This window comes from Zootermopsis nevadensis, unplaced genomic scaffold, assembly GCF_977971745.1.
Source record: "Zootermopsis nevadensis isolate Lab colony 2312 unplaced genomic scaffold, Znev_1.0 Znev_ptg000004l, whole genome shotgun sequence".
Taxonomy (NCBI): domain Eukaryota; kingdom Metazoa; phylum Arthropoda; class Insecta; order Blattodea; family Termopsidae; genus Zootermopsis; species Zootermopsis nevadensis.
In genome coordinates, this window is record NW_028259136.1 from 5791444 (window position 1) to 5810742 (window position 19299).

A 19299-nucleotide genomic window follows, 5' to 3' on the forward strand; every position below is an offset into this window, starting at 1 on the left:
ACAGCCTTTGCCAGTCTTGTTTCTTTTCAATTTGACTTTTACTCCTTAAATAATGAGCTACAGTTTTTTTATAAGATCTTAAGTGTAAGTCAGTACTAGGAATGCTGTCATTAGCTACAGTGAAAACAGAGCAGTCATTCAGTTGATTACTTAGTGATTTATTTGGTAAGCAGGTTACAAGTACGATCCATTGCTTGCATAACTTTTTTCCCCACGTTTTAAAATGTAATGTTTATACCTTAATGTTTACAAATGTAAGTTGAGTTCTAAAAGAATGCCATTAAAATTGTAAGACAAATAGACAGATTTGAAAATGATATACTGAAGAACCTTTTGCTGTTTGGTCTTTGTCTAATATTATTAAGGTTATTAAATAAGCAAGGTTGAAAAAGACATGTATATGAATGCGGTAAATGTGGATGGGAATCTTAGTGAACATAGGGTAGACCTAAATTGATGACTATGCAGATGAGGTCTTATCAAAAAGTATCGGGATTGAATTCGTGTGTCAGATGAAGTTTACTGCACGGGGTATGTATTGTGTATGTTACATTTCAGAGCAGGCTTATTTGTCTCTAGAGAAAGGAAATACAGTTACCTTCATGTTTATTTGTTGATCAAAATACTACTTCCTGCTCTGTGTCTTCTTCAAAGTTAACACAATTATAAACACAAAATGTTTAAACCAACAGACATGCTGTTTTTGAAATACACATTACAGTTCAGATGGTGTGAACAATTAAGATTTGACATTTTGCCAAACATTTAAAAATATTTCTTCATTTGGATTCATTAAAGTCCACTCTTTTACACATTAATAATTTATAACATTACTTTAAGCTCAAACCTTAAGCTTCATGGTTGAAGTATTTATGTCTGAAACAACTAGAAAACAACTTACGTGACAGTCAATATGAATATCAATTTATATTTACATTGTTCATATTAATATCTTGCATCTAGATGCATTTGACTAAGTTATGTGAGCTGTTGGTACCATATAGGACCATTGACAGGAAGTATACTGACTTACAGATGGTGGCCTTTTGGGTAATTATGATGCGTAGTATTTTAGCTGTATGCCAGTGGTACAAGAACCCAGAAGACATCCATCTGTGTTGACATTGCTGCCTCAAATTCTACATTATACTGACTTGAAACTTAAAATAATAAAAAGTAATTGTTATACATACAAACCGAAAAGCAAAAGATAATCAAATCAATGCAAGAGTGACCTTGTTAGTGCCTTCTTATAGGTTACAGTACATATGCATCATCAGATTGCTGAACTTTTAATAATGATGGTGTTTTATTATTGGCTGCAATTATACAGTGCCTTTGTATACAGATGGAAGAACTTGTTACAGTTTTGAAAATTGGTCATTGCTTTCATTAAATAGGAAGATATTTTGCTTTTCCATTGACTTGTACTAATTCTGAGGCTACAGAGGACGCAACAGTAGTCTTATTCAACTGTGTGAAAATGATTATGTCAGTATGGTGATTTGTGAGCTAATGATGTGGATTGTGCAGCTGGTAGATCCTTGAGATCAGTGGACGGTGATTTGGAACCTGAAAAGATGAAAATATTTTTATGTGTCCTGTTCTTATCTTACAAATTTAACATTTCACCATTTTTCTTGTTTACAGTCTAGAAAATAGCATTTTATTGCACACACTTAAAGCGATTGGTTCTTAATGTTTAGAAATTCACCCAGTTACATATTTTTACTGAAGCAGAATTGTGAAAACCATTTTTATTATTTTCTCTTAAAATTTAGGCGGTTGACTTAAAATTTAGTGGTAACAAATTGCACTAGAATTTTAATTCATGCAATCTGGCCAAGATGATTTTTTTGACACAGATTCATGGCTCTTTATATTGTTACTAAGATTTGATGTTAGTTTATATTATGCATTTTAGTTTATTCTTTGGTCATTGTATGTATTTTCAATATCTACACCTATTCTGTATAGCAGTGGCCATGCATACTGACCAATTTAACATTCAGTAACTCAGCATTTTGCTCACAGGTCATATTTATGGATTATATTTAGTTCTCAGAAAAGAATTTTTCTGAACATCATGAGTGGTAATATATGTAGAGATTGGAATTTTGAATACCAGTAAGATGAACTTGGCTCTTTGAATGGTTAACATAGCATTTTACTTACGGTTTTTTAGGTGCTTCTTACGTGGATGATTTGGACATGGCAGTCCTATAAGGTGGTGTCTCCATCCATCCTCATAGGGAGGGATGTTGCAGTGACAAAGTGGACAGTGATTTGCTGTTGATTCTGATTCAGCAGCTGAAATCATGAAACTACTGCTTAATGTGAGTACATCTGCAGGATTATAGATCATGTTGATCACATTTATTTGTTGAGAATATATCCTTATAATGTGAACTGAACCTAACTGAATAGTTGTGCATTTCCTTGAGTCTCTCTTTCTTTCCAACATTTCAAATTGATTGGTATTTGATCTACCCATTCCAAATCTATTCTTGTCAGAAATATAATTCATTATTTTAGGGTTAACCAATGCTAAGTTTTATTTAGTAAAATCTTAAAATTGTACGTTTTGTGTCTGACGGTACTGTGGTATTGCCATCCTATAATTTAAGAAAATGTTGAAGTGGAACACCAGAGAAGATAGTCACCCTCAGTGACTAATTACTATTATAACAACGTGCATCTCAAATTACTTCTGTGTTTTTAGCATTAATAATATTTATTTGTGTGTTTCGTTTTTTGTTTATTTTTGGAATAAACAAAAAACAGTTAACCTGGAGTAGCAAAAAAGAAATGCTTATAATATTCTGATGGTGAAGCTTTTTAAGATGTCGTCTTGGAAGACTGAGAGCTGGGGGAATTATATGAAAACGGAAATCAAAGAGGATTGTAATGATGTGAACTGGATTGAGCTAGCTCAGGATCATTTTAGTGATGTGATTAAGTATTAAATGTGCTAAACCTCTTGATTCTATAAACAGTGTCAGTTCTGAGTAATGAACACCATCTCCCCCCCTACCCCCATGCAAATTCTTGATGTCATGTAATTTGTCTGTGTACAGTACTTACAATTGCATGACGAATCAGACTTGTGCTGGTCAAAACGCTCATAGGGGACTGCTTCAGTACACCTCTCACATTTGCGGTATGAATCTCGCATTTCACACTCCTCTGCAGTTAAGGAAAGTTAGTACAATGTAATTTTCTGTTAACTCAGAATGTTACTGGGTTTGTATTGAAATGCCTACTTACAATTTGTACTTGTTTTGCTGTGTTTATTTGGGAAATACTAATTATTATTTGGCCTTTACTATTGCAGTATGGAAAATCATTGTAGTTGTCTGGTTGTCATTCACAGATATTATGAAAAGTTGTATGAATTTATCTTTTGAATGTTACGAAACCCAAGATTTGCCTCTGTTTATTTTTATTCTTTTTCAAACATTTAGTTGATTAAGAAGTTAATGAAATTTGAAGACAGAAAGTAGGAAAACCATCAAGAAATCTGTAATGTTTGGTGGCATATCTGCCATAGTTTTGAATCAACCTTTCTTGGACATATCTCTGATGCTTACCTAGCAAATGTTGTGAGAGACTGGCTATTTCCACCACTTGCTTGCAATGTGTGCATCTCATTAGCATGGGACATGAGCGCCAGTAATGGATATTTAGGCCTTCCTCAGTAAATGAATCAGCCCTTGATAGGCAGAAGATGCACATCCTGATATCGAAAAGCAAGTTATAAGAAATTATAAATATGTTCAACATGATTATGCTATTTCATAGAATTTGAATATACATGAATTAAACATATTTCAAAGGGAAATTACAAAACTCTCACTTCATCTATTTCTGTGGTCAGTAATGCATGGAGCTTTATACCTTCATGGCATTTTTGTAATCACAGAAATTACTTAAGATATGTAGCAGTAAATACTTACTTGTCATCTGGTGCATCTTGCTGTGAGGTGTCACTGGGGGATGTGATGGCACTTGCTGAACTGGAACTGCTTCCCTGCCCCCCTGAACCCTCACCAACAGATCCTGCTGCTGCAGCAACAGCAGCCTGTTTGTTTCGCTCCAGGATTTCTTTCTTACGCTGTTAAAGAAACCAAATTCAATTTAGCAGAAACTGCATGCAAGATGTCATTGTAGTACTGTAGAATGGAATGTCCAGGTTGTCAAAACTGTTTTCAATTGTGTTGCGAAAAGATCTTGAATTCTTTTGTGTATGTTTCCAGCTGTAGAGGGAGATGTCATTTATGCAGTTACAACATTAAATGTTAGTGTGATAGGACTCCTTGTTTTCTGCTTCAAATGTGGAACTGGATTTTTGTAGAGATGTATAAATGTGGTAGACTTTGTATCTATACCTGAATATCTATTCTGTCAAATTCGTGGAAGAGCTGTCGGTACAGCAAGTTCCGCCTTGTGATGTCATCATCAGGTGGCAGTTGTTTTCGAACAAGTCGTGGATTTACCCTGTATACCAATGTGAGAATGCGTTCTGCTACTTTACGAACTGCCTCTGCTGGATGATGTAGTCCTGACGACCCAAATTCTGACAACACGCGGCAGGTCAGACCACTGCAACAACATGCTAGTCAGAGCAGTCACATGTTACTGTACTTTATTTGTACACATTTTTAACAATTCTGAGCTTTATAATTTTATATTTACTCAGTAGAGAGCAGTTAGTGTGTGGGGTCAGTAGTAAAATTAGTATGATAACATGGCTGGGTGCTAATGAAAACAATAGGCTAGACTACTGGTACTTATTTTCTGCAAGTGGAATTGATAAACGTTTCTTGACAATAATTTTCTATTTCTGTCTAACATTTCTGTAAATAGCGTCATGTCTTAAATCTTTTAGGACACTTTGCAGTGTTAATTATTTTATACATCATCTTCCCATCAGAGTTTGTCAGTGTTTTTCCTTGCATTCATTTGACGGAATGTGTTCTAATGTCTCTTTGTCTTACACCCAGACTTTACTTATACCTGTTCATGTATTTTTCATCATTATCTACCCTGTTTATAGCTCTTGCACCTAAGAGTCCATAATGCACTTCACTATTGTTCTGTGGCTGACTCCAAGGTAACGAAAACTGTGATAGTTATATTGTCGCATATTTTAATTCCAATAATAAATTAAATGTAGATAGTCAAACTGATTTATAGAATCAGGGTTCTTCTTACCTCTGCTTCTCAGTGGAGATGCCATGATTGAGCACAAGTTGTTCGACCATCTCAAGCCGACTCAGAGCTAACCTGGGGTGGGTGCTACTTGTCAATGGCCGACTGAGGTGGACTGGAATTAAATGAAGGTCTCTGCAAGCAAATGTTCCTATTACACAATAATTTCTGCAAATATTTCAAAATTTATAATACAAAGCATATGAGAAGGAGAAACAAAACTTGAAACTCTTTTGTATGCCTTATAGCCAAAAAATAAATTAAGAACAAAACAAGTTTAACCTTTACAAAGTTTAATCTAGCATTATTTGCAAGAGACAAAGAATAAAATTACTTTCATGCATTACTCATAAACAAAGAAAGAGCATTAGAACTTCCTTAAGGATAGAGTTATTCCACTTCTGCTTTCATAGTTTAACTAGAATTTGCATGTTTCCACCAGATTTTAACATAACATAGAAATATTTACAGTATTTATATGGGCAGTTAACTAAAATGTCAATTTGTTTATCTTGTGATTTAAGAAATATGTATGTTGCATTATAATCATATTTATGGTAATATATCTTGATTCATTCAAAGGATCAGAGTACAAGAAAAAAATTTTTTTTGTTAACCTGACTTCTCGACAGTCAGCCATACTGAGAATTGTGTGGACGGCCATGTTATGTATCCTGGGTGTTGGGTCTCCTGACTTGGACAGTAGCTCAGGAAGCAGACGGTCCACACTGCGAGCCACCTCAGCTGGGGTCACTCTGTCAAAAACAGTTAATCATAAAATCAGAATATGAATTGGGGAACAACAAGGGAAAATATCATTTAGTAGACCTAGGCATAGATGAAATGACGCTCTTTCAAAGGTAAATATTAATGCGTGAATTGTTTGGAACTGGACAGGTATTGGTCCTAACAGTGAGGTTGAATAGTGTCAGTCTTGAACCTTTATGTTTTATGATGGAATTTCTAATGTATCATTTAGTTGTTTAATAATTATGTTTAATTATTAATGCAGCAGTATTAAGGACAGTGAAATATAATTCCTCGCAGCCTGAAAATAACTACTTTTTGTTGATTTGGTGCCCTAAAGTATGTTAATATCTAGAAGTTTTCTACTTGTCATGGCATTTTTTACCTGGTTGGCACAAACTCGATGAAGAAGAGCCTGATGGCTTCTGCTGCCAAGCTATAGACTGCATATACTTTGTCTCTGAGTGCTCGGTGCAACAGAAAGATAGCTGCACGGGCAGTTTTGTTGGGTGAGTTGTGCTGTTGATATAAATTGCTATCCCCTGATACAAGAGCACGTAGCTCTTCTTTGAGCAACCGGAGTCCCTCCTCCTTGTCAGAATACTGTTTTGAATAGAACTTCTCTACCTGTAAGGAGTTTAATGTTTCATAACTTTAACCACAAAATTACATTTATTGATGTATTTATTTAATAAGACTTTCTACTGCTCATCAGATTATGTACCATTAAGCAGTCTTGTTTCCCTTTGTTTTATATATTTGGAAGTATGGTCTTTTACTACCAAGAAAGAACATATATTCCATGTCTTTGAAAATATAATGACAGGAAAATATATGAACTCAAGTTGTTACTTAATGAGATACATGGAACTTTATATAACTCACATGATATTAGGTAGTCAATTAAAGGAAATTATTATGATTGAGTTAGGTAGGTCGTTTATTGGCTAGTAGCTGGGCTGTTTATTTCGTTAATTTCATTAAATGATTGTAATTATGATGATGTACTTCTTCTGGGTTTTAGTGCTGCATAGACTCATCTACTGATGAGTCTACATGGTGCCAAAACCCAGAAGAGAAGCATCATCACTGCTGTGAAAACATCAAGTCTCACAGTTGTAGTTTGTTGTCCCAAACATTTGCTGAATGGTTTATGAAAGTAATGATGGATATCAGTAGCTGAGCGATAAACTATTTGATGGTGGTCTATCAACTGCAGAAACAAAAAAAAATGTGCGATGATTTTGGATCATGAGGGATGTCTCAGAAATGCCTAAGAAATCTGAATTGAATGGGTTACAGATTGGCACAGTGTATTGGGTATCATTTGTGCTTTATGTTTGGATTAAATCTCACTCTGATATTCATACTGACAGATTCCCCCTAGAAACTTCTGTGAGTGTCCTCACTTGACAGAACACAGTAGTAGTGATAAACAAAATGTACTCACCAAGTCAATGCCATACACGGCTATGGGCAAAGTAGCTTGTTTCTTCTCTCGTTCAGTGAGCCGAGATCGGGTCGGTGTTTCAGGGGTTCCATCAAGTTGGTACTCTCTATGTGTGTTGGTGTGGCAGCTAAAACAAGGCATTTATAAGCTTATGACACAAAAGAATGACTTTTGTAGGTCATGTTGGTGTTGACTGGATTGTGACACCATTTAGTCTTGTTGGCACAACCCAGAAGTCTGCAGTCATCGTATATACTGTCAGAGGAACCCCAAATTTCTCTAGGTCATATTTCTGTTACATTATTTGTTCTTGTTTAGGTTACAGGAGAAGGATTTTCTTTGAGTTATTTATTGTTTTTCTGCCAGTCATTATTTTATTGATGTTCCATACTCATCTATGAGATTGTCAGAATAGAAATAATGGTGCTTGGTATTTATCTCACTTATGCCTTTAACAAGAAGCATTTTATGCTTTGTTTTGATTTTGGTTTTAGTTAATATATTGCCAATGAAATATGTTACTCCAGACTTACTGCCTGAGAGCTGGAATTGTACGTTCTTCATAAGCCTCGAAACTTGTTCGGGCGGGTGTTCCTGTTCCTCCAGATGCCTTATGGCGTCTCTGTGAACCTCGAAGATTATTTGGTGGTGGCTGGTAACCATGTGACTGTAGATTGGTAGGACTGGTTGTTGGGCTTGTCTTGGGATGTTGACTTGGGGCTACCACAAAAAATACAATCATATGTTTTAGTCTCTGGTATTTGACATTATGCTTATCTGATTAGACATTCACTCATTAGTAGGTATACTTAGTATCATAATGTTATCAGTCATGCTGGGTCTGTAAGATCCAGGAGGAACATATTACATATTTAATTATTATATTCAGAGAACTTTGTAGTGGATTATTACATAATTACTGAATTTAATTCCTATGAATACTTTGGACATAGCATTCTATTTTATGTACTTAGTGGTACTTTTAATCTCTTTATGACAAAGCTTACAGTAAATATGCACAAATCAGTGTGTTGACAGTAAAAGCTGGTGCTCATGAAGACAATACATAGCGACATTTCATGCTTGCAGTTTGTAGGGAGTCAGGGTGCTTTTACTTGTATCTGTGTGGAAGAAAAAACTAATTTTGTTAATGATACTTGTTTCGTTTTGCTGAAGCAACATGCAAGGTTGGTCATTGACTACATCAGAGGTAGTAGTAATGTTGTAGGAATGGCTGACAGTGTGATTTTATTGCCTAAAAATACACATCTGTTTACTGATACTGACATTGACCCTAACTCTAGTAGTAGAATTTAGTTATTAAGCCTGCATTTAGCCAGTTCACTTCTGTTAACATTTTAAGAAAATATGTGCCAAAGATCCAACTTAATAATATCCTCCAACTTACTTCTCAGTATTTCAAGTGATCACTTTCTAAGAGGTATCCCTTCAAAAATTCTGTATGCATATCCTGCCTTGTCCTACTCTTCACAGCCTTCTCTTTAAAGAATTTAGCAGTACTACTTTATAACATTCGTCATTATGCAATATCCACAATTCTTCACAAATAATTTCAGGTATTTTCCTTATAAGTTTTCCAATACTGTAAATTTTTAAAGTTGATAATGTAGTATTTGTGTGTCATTGTTAAGTGGGTCCCTTGTCATTATGGCAGGGTGCTTTGTCAAATTGTGGATAGAGGAGAAGGCCTCCAGTTATGAAGATTAGCTGCAAATATATTGAATATAAAGTCGCTGGCAGCCGAAAAGGGGTGGCCCTATAGTTTGGGCGAACCTTCAGATTTCATAAAAGTTATGGAATTTCTTCATTAGCCAGTGTGGTTTGTCTGTTTGTATGCATCTGGTGTGGGGAGTAGCATGCCTATGAATGTGACTCACGCAGTGTGGGACTCTTGGGCCGTGAGTGAAGGTGTAAGGGAGAGACGGGACTTTGGTGCATAGCCGGGGTGCTCTGGCTGGGAGGCACCCCTCCTTCTCTTCCTGGGAGCCCCCCTGGTACCTGAAGCAATCGTGGAGGTGGTGGTAATTCAGGTCGCTTACCCCCAGGCATTGATATTTCCAGACACTCATCGTTTTTTTCTAGTGGCTGCAAACAGAGAGGCATGGTCATTACATCATCAAGTTTACATAACAGACCAAATTTGTTATTGCTTGTGGAGAAATTCATAACCCATATTGTTAACTAAGTTGACTGATTCTTAGGTATTTAATGACACTTATTTGACTGCATAGGCTATATTGTGTCACATTTATTTTATGAGACAAAATCTGCTATTTATCCGTTTCTGTCGGACAACATTGTAAGTTGTTTTTCTAACTTTGTTGAAGCATAACATTTTATGAGTGCATTTATAATTTATTTATATTTTGTAAAGTAAGTCACAAATAGCACTGGTGGTGTTGGTGCTGCTGAAATTGCAGTGCATTGCTGCAAGTTTATCCAACTTCTATCTTATCCTTCTTCTACTTGACTTCATTCTAAGAATAGAGGGGAAGCAAGTATATTGCTGTTCCTGAAATTTCAGAGAGAAAAGGAGGGCTATTTCTCAGATGGGAGGCTTTTCTGGGGCCATATGAACCTCTTTCATTGTTTTGGTGTGTAGAATCCACCCTTACATTTGTGTCATATATTTAAGTTGCCCCCTGTTTAACTTGCATGGCAACACTGTCAGTTAAACTGCTGGCTTATCATCCCATTTTTGCTTAGTTATTTTAATTGAATTATTTATTTAATATGAGTCACATTTTTACATATATCAAAGTAACCCAGTTTTTTATACTAATTCTTTTTGCACTTTAGTGAACAGTACACTCTGGAAAAGGACTCTCAGTGCCCATTGGGTAGAATGTCAGATGATCTCCAGAGGCAGTCTGGATGTGGTGGCGTATTAACTGCAGCTGGGTTAGCTGACATGAAATCGGACATTTCGAATGTGATACAGAGAAGTTATACTGTAAGCTCATGTTCATGATTTTACTTTTCCAACTTTCAAAATTCTTTGAACTTTGGTTAGTTCTTACCCCATTGATTTCAAGAAGGTCATCAACTTCAAGGAATCGATAGACAGTGTGTCTGTATTCATCCATCTGTGCTTTCTTTAGTTTTGCACGTTCATAATCTTCAAGTTGGATAGCATGTCGCTTCTCCAGTTCATATTTACTGAGCTTTTCTCCTGCATTTCGAAGATCTTCCATTGCTAGTTTCAGCTTCCGTGCAAACTCAAACCTCTCACCTGAAAGAAACATGATAACAGTAATAAGTTATTTGATAGTAAATTTTTTGGCAAGAAGTGTAAGCTTTTAACTTTATAGTTGTGTTGGCTAAGATATTGTATATTGTAGAAATATGTTTATGTACTTACAAGTTCACATGGCAACACATCCAAGAAGACCAACATCAAAATCTTCGGTACCATGAGAACCTCAAATTTTACTCGTCCCCTTTATGTTCAGTGTTATAATCATTGCATTTGCAATAGCGTAAAATGAAGTAATTATCAGCTTGTCACTAGGTCAGTGCTCCACATCAGTTGTAAGTACTAAGTAGTATTAGCAATTATGTGTTTCAAATATGCTGTTGTCCTGTGGACTTACAAATGACCGCCTGCTGCTTCTTTGCCTCCATTGTGCGGATGATTCTGGCCACTTCTTGGTCAACATACATCTCAAATGCAAGGTCATCATAAGGGGATGTGTACTTCGGATTGTTTACAAGTAGCAGAGCATTGTTGTTGCCATTATTACTTGAATGGGAGGAAGTCGCTTCATGCCCTGTTCCATTGTTGTTCTGCTCTGAAAGGGGCTTTTCTAGCTTGGAAGATGCCAATGATGACATACTTGGAGAATCAGTATACTGGCCCAGCACATTGATTGCAATGAGTCCAACCTAATGAGAACATCAGCACTAGAAAGAATTACTAGGAAACAGCATATGATACTGATATTCAACCAAGAAAATTTAATTTCTCGTTCTGAGGAAATATAATAAAGTGTTATGAAAGACGAATTAGTAAGGCTGTTTGGAACCAAGGAACTTCATAATTAATGTAGCTGCAAATGTGTGACTTAACATAACTGGCTGTCTGGTGACAGAATCCAAATGTTTGGCACTGATAATACTAACGCTTGCCATCAGAAACTATTCTGAATTGTCAAACGTCATAACTGATGTTGAATGTGCTTTTGAGGCCTGACGATACAGATAGCGTGGTCCTCTGAAATGTCTGTTTGGTACCAGCATCCAAAAGCAAGTTCAACATCAATAATGAATTACTATGAAAGTTTAAAATCAGTTGTCCTTGTAATTATTTCCATAAGATTAATTTTAGTATTATCCTCCCATCCCCTTACTCTTCCAAGGGACCACTTTCCAAGGTATTTCTACACCGTATTCTAGTTCCCTCAACATGAGCTGTATCCCCTTGATTTGGCTACATAAGGCAAGTTGTATAAACTCTGAAGTTTCTTATGAAATATTCTTCATTCCACACTTTATTTCTCACACGTCCAAATATTTCTCTTAACAATTTTGTTTTTAAACAGTTTCAGGTTGTGTTCATTTCTGAGAATAAGACACCATATTTTAACAATCATACAAAGTAACTGTTAAAACAATTTTTAAATACCTTGATCTTTGGTATATTGACATGATAAAAATTTGCAATGACATCTTCTTCTTAACATCTTATGCACCTCACAGTAACGCTGTGAATTAATAACTTCGTTTTGTAGTGAATCAGCTATCCAAAATTAAATTGATTTTCTTCAGTCCCTATTATTTACTTTTTAGGATAATACCTTGAAATAGGTAATGATCACTTCAGTGTTCTTCCACGTCTTATCTTTCATAATCATCATGTTACTTTGTGTTGCAAAACCGATGGAAGTGATAAAACACTGTTAAGTGAATAAAACGCAGTCAGTAACTCACGATTAAGCTTCTGTGTACCTGTTTATATGCATTGAGGGAATTAGGATGATTGGCATATAACCTCAACTTCAGGTATCTTGCAACACAGGATGGAACCGTGACAGATTTTAATTCCCGTGATGTGAATCCAGTTGTTTGATTATCTGAGAGTGTGATGAAGCCGAGATACTCGAATTGTGCGGTTTTTGTTGAAAACTGAACATCTGTGTCATCCATATTACTCCCTGCCCACAGTTCCAACTTCTCAGCTGTAAGCAGACAACCAGAAGAAAGGACAAGCTTATACAAAAGTATATTCACAGGGACACCATTTATCGCATGGAACTTGAGGATTATCAGAATAGCAAGGGTCCACCAATGTGATTTGTTCTGAGCAAGATTAATTCTGTGCTCATTGACATATCGATAAAACACTTGGCACGTCTGTAGCACACGCTACTTGGTTTTACAATTGGCTTTGCAAAAGAATTTCATGGACGTGAGAGGCCAGCTTCACACTATGGCTGCTTTGACCCTGTACCCATTGGATGGTACTAAGATGATTCAGAGCTACATTCTAGAAGTTTAACATTGGTTGGCCAGTCTGTAGCCACTCACTTTACTGACTGAGTTGTTCTGGAGGAGCAGCTGATAAGAACTTGGCAGTGATCGCTCTGTATATTGACAGTTCAGAAGCCAGTGGGTGTAAATCAGGAATATTGATCTTTTCAATTTGTGGAGCGTATGGTGTTTTTATATTGCTAAAACTATTTTATGCCAATGAAAATTAAGTTGTTCAACATTTTTGTAAATCTCTTTTTGTACTTACCACTGATGCTAAATTAATAAAACCTCTTGTTTCTTTGTAATGTTTTCAATGACTTACCATCATTGGTTTTAAACCACTCTCATATAGGGTCTGTATATTTTAAAATGTCTACAGGTTCCATAAAATGCCATGGTTAAATTATATGGAACTTCTGCTTCAAATTTGTGATTTTCAAATTCATGACCTGTAGTTCTGATTTAATAATGTAGGTGGCAGCTTCATCATTAGCAAATAAATGTATGCCAGTGTTATTTCCATTTCTGATATGTGTGTGTTTATATTTTTATGCACACATATGTACATATCTTTGCTTCTAGTTTTTTAAGGTGGCTCTTAAATTTATAGGAAATTTGTGTAGGCCTTTAATCATTATTTGTGAATAAAATGACCAAGAGTCCTTTACACAGATACACATAATGTTTTAATAATACTAACGAATGAGGTACTGATGTGCCAAGACTTGTATCTTTTGTACTATGGCAGTTGAATGAAGTTGGAGGATGAGTTCTTGTGGGTAGGCGCATTCACGAGCTGACTGCCAGCCCACCACAGTTGGTCCATGTGCATTCAGCTCACTGGCCCTGTAGAGCTCATCTTCTCCTGAAATGTTTGTGAGGTTAGGTTGTGTATTAAGTTATCAGAAAATTCCCATTCCATTAGGCACTTCTTGAAAGCTCATGAGGTGAAGAAACAAAGTGAGACTGTTTATGCAGAATTCCGGACTAGGCATAGCAATGGGAATATCGGTTAAAACGTGAGAATTTTGGGTCAAAACTGAATGTTGTTTTACTTCGAAGCCAGTATAACCTGTAAATTAGAGACTGGATAAATTGGCGATATACTTTCATACATTTAAATTTGTACTGCCTGAAAGATGTCGAATGCAGCCATTAAGAACTTGTATCAACGATATTCTGGCATTTAAAAACGTCGTCTAACTTCACTTGCAGTAAGTTTTGTTTGGAAATGCCTTTATTTATTTGAATTCTTCTGTCAGCCAACATAAATGTTTCCTTCTCCCATATCTTTATATCAGAATTTAATATCATGGGATGAAGAGGGAAGCAGACACACGTAGCCTTTTCATGGAGGGAATAAATATCAGGAAAATCGTTAGCACGTCTATAGTTTAATAGCCTATGGCCGGGATATGAACCTGTTACCTCTCGAATTTGTGTCCGACAAGTTACCTCCGTGTTAACCAGTTTGGTTTGTTCCATCCGTAGTTGTCGCTTTTAAAAACATTGTTTAATTCACATTTGATCAATTTAAGGGATGAAGAAATCGAAGCTCACCTTTACTTTTTTTTTTTAATATATATATATATATATATATTCTCTGCCCTTCAACATTCCAGTTTCTCCCTAGAGTGCCGTTTGGCACGGAATCACGCTACAGGAAAATGAAAATGTCAAGTCATTTGAATTGCAGTAGGAGAATGAATATGTTATGTTACCCTGCAGATTATATCGCACTGGTTTCAAAGCATGCAGGTAACGTGTAACATTCTCCGAGATGTCAAATGGTCTCGCGAAATAATTTCGCATACCAGAACCTTGTAATGGTTCGTTAGTTACCACGATCTAACAGAAATTAAACATAAATTTCATATTATCTCAACAAAAACATTATTTTTAAAAATGTGTTCACGTGAAAGGTCTGAGGTTCTCACGGCGACGAGTATGAGAATGACTTGTCTTCTCGGTTGTTGGGCCGTGTAGAAATAACACTGACGTTTCAGAGGTGCCTGCTGCCTACATCACCAGGACGATCACCCTGGCGATGGAAACAAAGTGTACGGCACAGCAACCCAGAAGACAATTATCTTCACGTGTTCCCACCCTTTACATTTTTAGCAACTTTCAATTTGTTTAATGTCTTTTATTCATAAACCCCCCCCTCCCCAACTGATTCTGCAAACACTTCAATTTGTTGAAAAGAGAGAAGGATATTGGCATTCATCCGTCATGTGTGACAAAGTAGCCTCTGAAGTTCTGACAGAGCTTTTGACACCCTAAAAGTCATTGTCATCATGTCTATAAACATTTAACCGGTTTCTGACGTTTCACTACCAAAATAATTTAAGTTGCAGAGTATAATAAAGATATCGATTTAAGATAACTTCTGGTGCTTTCATTCTGGTCACCAGACAACTTTTCTTATCAATATCTAATCATATTGACCTTTTCCTGCCTCTTATAAAGTCTCCATTTCTGTCACATGCCACTTGTAGCCGTATTTGGAATTCTTGGAAATGACCACTGAAATAACCAGGCTGTGGAACAGGCATTTAAAAATTAATGTCGTTGCGGACCGCGGCATATGATTTGAGGTTCAGCAGTTCTGACATTCTTATTAATATTCCATAGGGCAGTAGTTCCTAAATTGTTCGCAGATCATTTTGGAATACGCCGGAAATAAGCTCGTGATATTCTGCACGTCTTTCCTTAAAAATGTAGTCAATTCCTTTTACATTATTTATGAGCATAATCTGTTTTTACAAGGACTTTGTAAAACGCCGTAAAATTTCTCATCATTGTGTGTGTGTTGGGGGGGGGGGCGGACAAAAATACACTGGCTTTAAGAAATTTGAATGTTTATTGACGTCCTCACAACAAGCAACCAACCTGAGCCAGTTTAATACATTCTCTAACTTTGCACCCCATTTATCGAAGATCCATTTGGATATTATCTTTCTATCTGCCCGAAGGTCTACCACGTGACTCCTTTCCTCTAGACTTGTTGATGAAATGTACGCATTTTTCCTTTTCACTGTGGGTGCTACTGTATGGTTCGTGTTACCTTATTTGATTTTTTAGGTAAAAAATTAAGATAATTATGTAACTTCCTGCAGCCGATTGCTTCACATTGCTTATTCTTAAGTATCTGTACTCTGTTCTCGAAAACCCCTTAATCTTTGTTTCCCCCTCTAAGAGAGAGAGAGAGAGAGATTATGTTCCACGCCGATACAAATAGTTAAAATTGGTCTATAATCTTACAATATAATTTATTTGCGTAGGGCAGACGAGCGATTTCGAACGTAATAGGCATAATATACCGTTTTCCGAATACAATCTGCTTTTACCACGCCACGGAGGTCACGCTGGCCTTGTAATCCTGGGGTCTCGGGTTCGATTCCCGGAGGTGCCCGAATTTATAACTTGTGTTGGGCAAGGCCGTGGTCTAGGCAACACGGAGTTTTCCTCCGTGGCATCCCAACAATTACTCCATTCACACACAGAAGAAGGAAATGGCAAACCACTTCTGGATCATCTGCCAAGAACGTATATGAACAGGTCCCAGTCCGAGAAGAGAAAAGAATGGAAGGATCCTGTTCATATGGACCTGTCGTCAGACAGAACACTAAATAATAATAATAAAATCTGATTTTAATTTTATGGTGAATGTAACTTTTATTTGTCATCGTTTCTCGTAAAGAACGAATTCAAACATTTGCCAGCAATTTGCCAACGTCGTTGTTCAACACTTCGCAGTGCTCATAATTCCTTTACTCACTGGACGATATTCTATACCTGTGACGACATTTATGTTCTGTTACATTAAATGTCAAATTCTTGGATAAAAGTTTATTTATTTTCGCAGCGATTCCATCAAATCTATGACAGTCATTGTAAAATTTTGATTTTTTTTTTCGCTTTAAAGTTTTCCCTTTGGACTTTGCTGCGAGAAACGGTTCCATTTCAGATTAAGGGGCCTTTTTTGTAGTTCCAAGAACTTCGAGAGCCGAAAAGTACTCTGTTTTAACGCAGTTAAAAAGTTTTTAGAGCTGAAAGTATAAAATATCAAATCTTGAATCAAAGTTACGTTGTGTAAAAAACGTTCCAACCTCAATGGACTTTATCATGAACGAACCATTTTAGAAAAAATATAAAATTACTATAATGATCTCTGATGTTCCCGTAACAATTTAGTCTATTGTGAAAATAATCAGTTTTGAATACAAGTATTAATTTATAATTTTAAAGGTCCCCTAACTGGAAACTTGATACACGTATTACATATTTAGAATCGCTGTCAGTTTATTTTTGCTGTGGATGTATTTATTCACCATTTTAGTAGAGGCCACAATAAAAATCAGTAATTTATCCATAACCATTACTCTTCACAATATTCGTGCGCACTCTGGGAGTAATTACATGAGTCCATTTCTACTATTTGTTACACGTTTCTTATCGTTTTTTAAATCGGTGTAGTATGCCAGAGCATGCAAATAGTCGTCTTTGGAAAAGTCTCGTGCTTTATTTAATGAAAGTGATAATTTATTCTGAATCCTATTTATTAAAATATCTTCACTTCAGTTTTCAGTATTGCTAGATATGTAACTGACTGTTTATATAAGCTTAGAACTTGGTATGAAACTTACCTGATGCAAACACCACAGTGAATCCAATTCTATGTGGCATTTTTACTTAAGCACAAACCATTATTCTGTAGCCAATTTATTCCTTTTATTTACGAATAAAAACATTGATAAAATCACACACGAACGTTTTCTTTTTCTATTTATTTCGTAAGCTCACAGTTTTAACACACAGAACTGCGTATTATATTTTAATCCATCAAAATTGTTGGTTTTCCAGAGAATTTACTCTGCCTTTCCCCCTAAAAGGTCGACTACACTGCAGAGCGACATAGAATTTTACACCAGAGAACATTGCGCCTTGGACTGTATTGACTGTACAGCCAGCCCAAATTATGTGATCCCCTGTACCAGAACCTCTTATTCGTGTTTGTCAGTGGAAGGTAGTAAATTACACCTAAAATAAACACTTTGACTCGGTGTTTCGTTCATTTCCGTGGATTTCAAAGCATGCACTGAAAATTTTAGCTTTGTATTTTAAATTCTAGAGATAATTTGGTTCCCAGAAGACAATTTTATCTGTAAGTGACGGTACTCGGGATCAATAATGAGACGGCTCTTTGTAGCTTCCGATCCATCATGTGCTGTGGCGCCACTGGAGGGGACAAGACGTATCAAATCCACTATTTCATCCCTTGCTCGTGGCTGAAAGGGACACATGAAACGTAAAACACAGCTCATCCTTTCTCTGGTCGTAGATATTTGTTAATGCCAGCAGTTATGCATGTGAGCATGAGCTGTATTTTACGAATGCCAAATTGAATTGGAAAATAATTTAATTAACTGTTGATATAAAATGTACTATTTTATACGAAGCATTGTACGAAACTATTAGAAGAAGCATAATTAATTACAGTTTTCTGTTCTTTGTTAGAGATATAAAAGTGAAACTCTGGTACGACAAAAATGCAATACAATCGAGGAGCCAGGTAGGCCATTTATGATTCAAGAAATACGAATACATAGTAGTCATTAAAGATTTAAATATATGTATGAAGGAAGAGTATGGTAACCAAATACAGATGTTTACTGAAATGAAGGAGTTCAACAAATTTCAGAAACTGTATACAATATTTAAATCATTATGTCTGTACAGTTAGTTATATTGAAATAAGTTCTGATTTCCCCGGTATTATGAATCACCAGATAATGATATAATTTCAGCAAATCAAGGTTAAGAGATTAACAATCCGTTTATTCAACACAAATGGAAATAGCCTATTATTTTACCTACTTGGAAGACATAAATAAAAACTGATTAGTAATTTCGAATTAATCTGATTTTAGTTGTGACCATGTTGATGTTTGAAAATCCCGCAAGGAATTACTGCCAACGTTCGAAACGGAGGTTGTTGGCACTGTTCCACTCATAAATTACTTTCTTTTGTCATTCCAGAGTGGAACAGTATGAGAAATGACGAGTTTTAATCTGGAAAGATTAATTACTAATTATTACGTTATGTATGGTGTGTTATTTCTGTGACAAGCCAACTTATTATTATAACAATTTCTGAGGTGGCCGAATAAGTGCTGTCATTCTATACATCGATTGATAGGTTAAGTTCTTGATAACTTAATGTATCCATTAAAAACGGTTATATTTTTCATTTAGAATCACAAAAAATGCCGTTAGAGAGTCTGCTGTGATTAAAATGCTAGTTGCATGTGCTTTTGTTTCATGTTTTGTAATATAATATAAAAAATACTGTGTTGCTATTGTAGTGCCAGTGTTGATGTGTTGTACGTATATGA

The 19299-nt window shown here is 35.9% G+C and overlaps 2 protein-coding genes across 10 annotated transcripts in view; one reads left to right on the top strand and one right to left on the bottom strand.

The window, feature by feature from the left end:
- Positions 1 to 137: 137 nt before the first annotated feature.
- LOC110829144 (centrosomal protein of 104 kDa) lies at positions 138 to 17869 on the bottom strand. 2 transcript variants are annotated; one of them, XM_022062559.2, is made up of 17 exons: positions 17551 to 17869; positions 13602 to 13766; positions 12377 to 12606; positions 11023 to 11314; positions 10450 to 10661; positions 9469 to 9514; positions 7942 to 8128; positions 7409 to 7535; positions 6344 to 6585; positions 5829 to 5966; positions 5215 to 5346; positions 4389 to 4602; positions 3957 to 4114; positions 3591 to 3736; positions 3085 to 3186; positions 2176 to 2310; positions 138 to 1572 (listed from the first exon to the last, which is right to left on the bottom strand). In XM_022062559.2, the coding sequence occupies exons 1-17, from the start codon at positions 17588 to 17590 to the stop codon at positions 1493 to 1495; spliced, it is 2646 nt and encodes an 881-aa protein (XP_021918251.1). In that variant the 5' UTR covers positions 17591 to 17869; the 3' UTR covers positions 138 to 1492. The 2 variants fall into 2 exon arrangements, with proteins under 2 accessions (XP_021918251.1, XP_021918250.1); XM_022062558.2 differs by having other exon boundaries at positions 9307 to 9514; positions 17551 to 17868.
- The window catches only part of kappaB-Ras (NFKB inhibitor interacting Ras like 1), a 41803-nt gene continuing 24707 nt past the window's right edge, over positions 2204 to 19299 (top strand). For 3 of the 8 annotated variants that reach the window (XM_022062583.2, XM_087342985.1, XM_022062581.2), the window contains exon 1: positions 18912 to 19103. The gene's annotated coding sequence lies outside the window, so the exon portion shown is untranslated. Of the gene's footprint in view, positions 2337 to 18911; positions 19104 to 19204; positions 19288 to 19299 lie in introns of those variants that run through there. The other 5 variants (XR_015533669.1, XR_015533668.1, XM_022062578.2 and 2 more) reach the window with 3 other exon arrangements.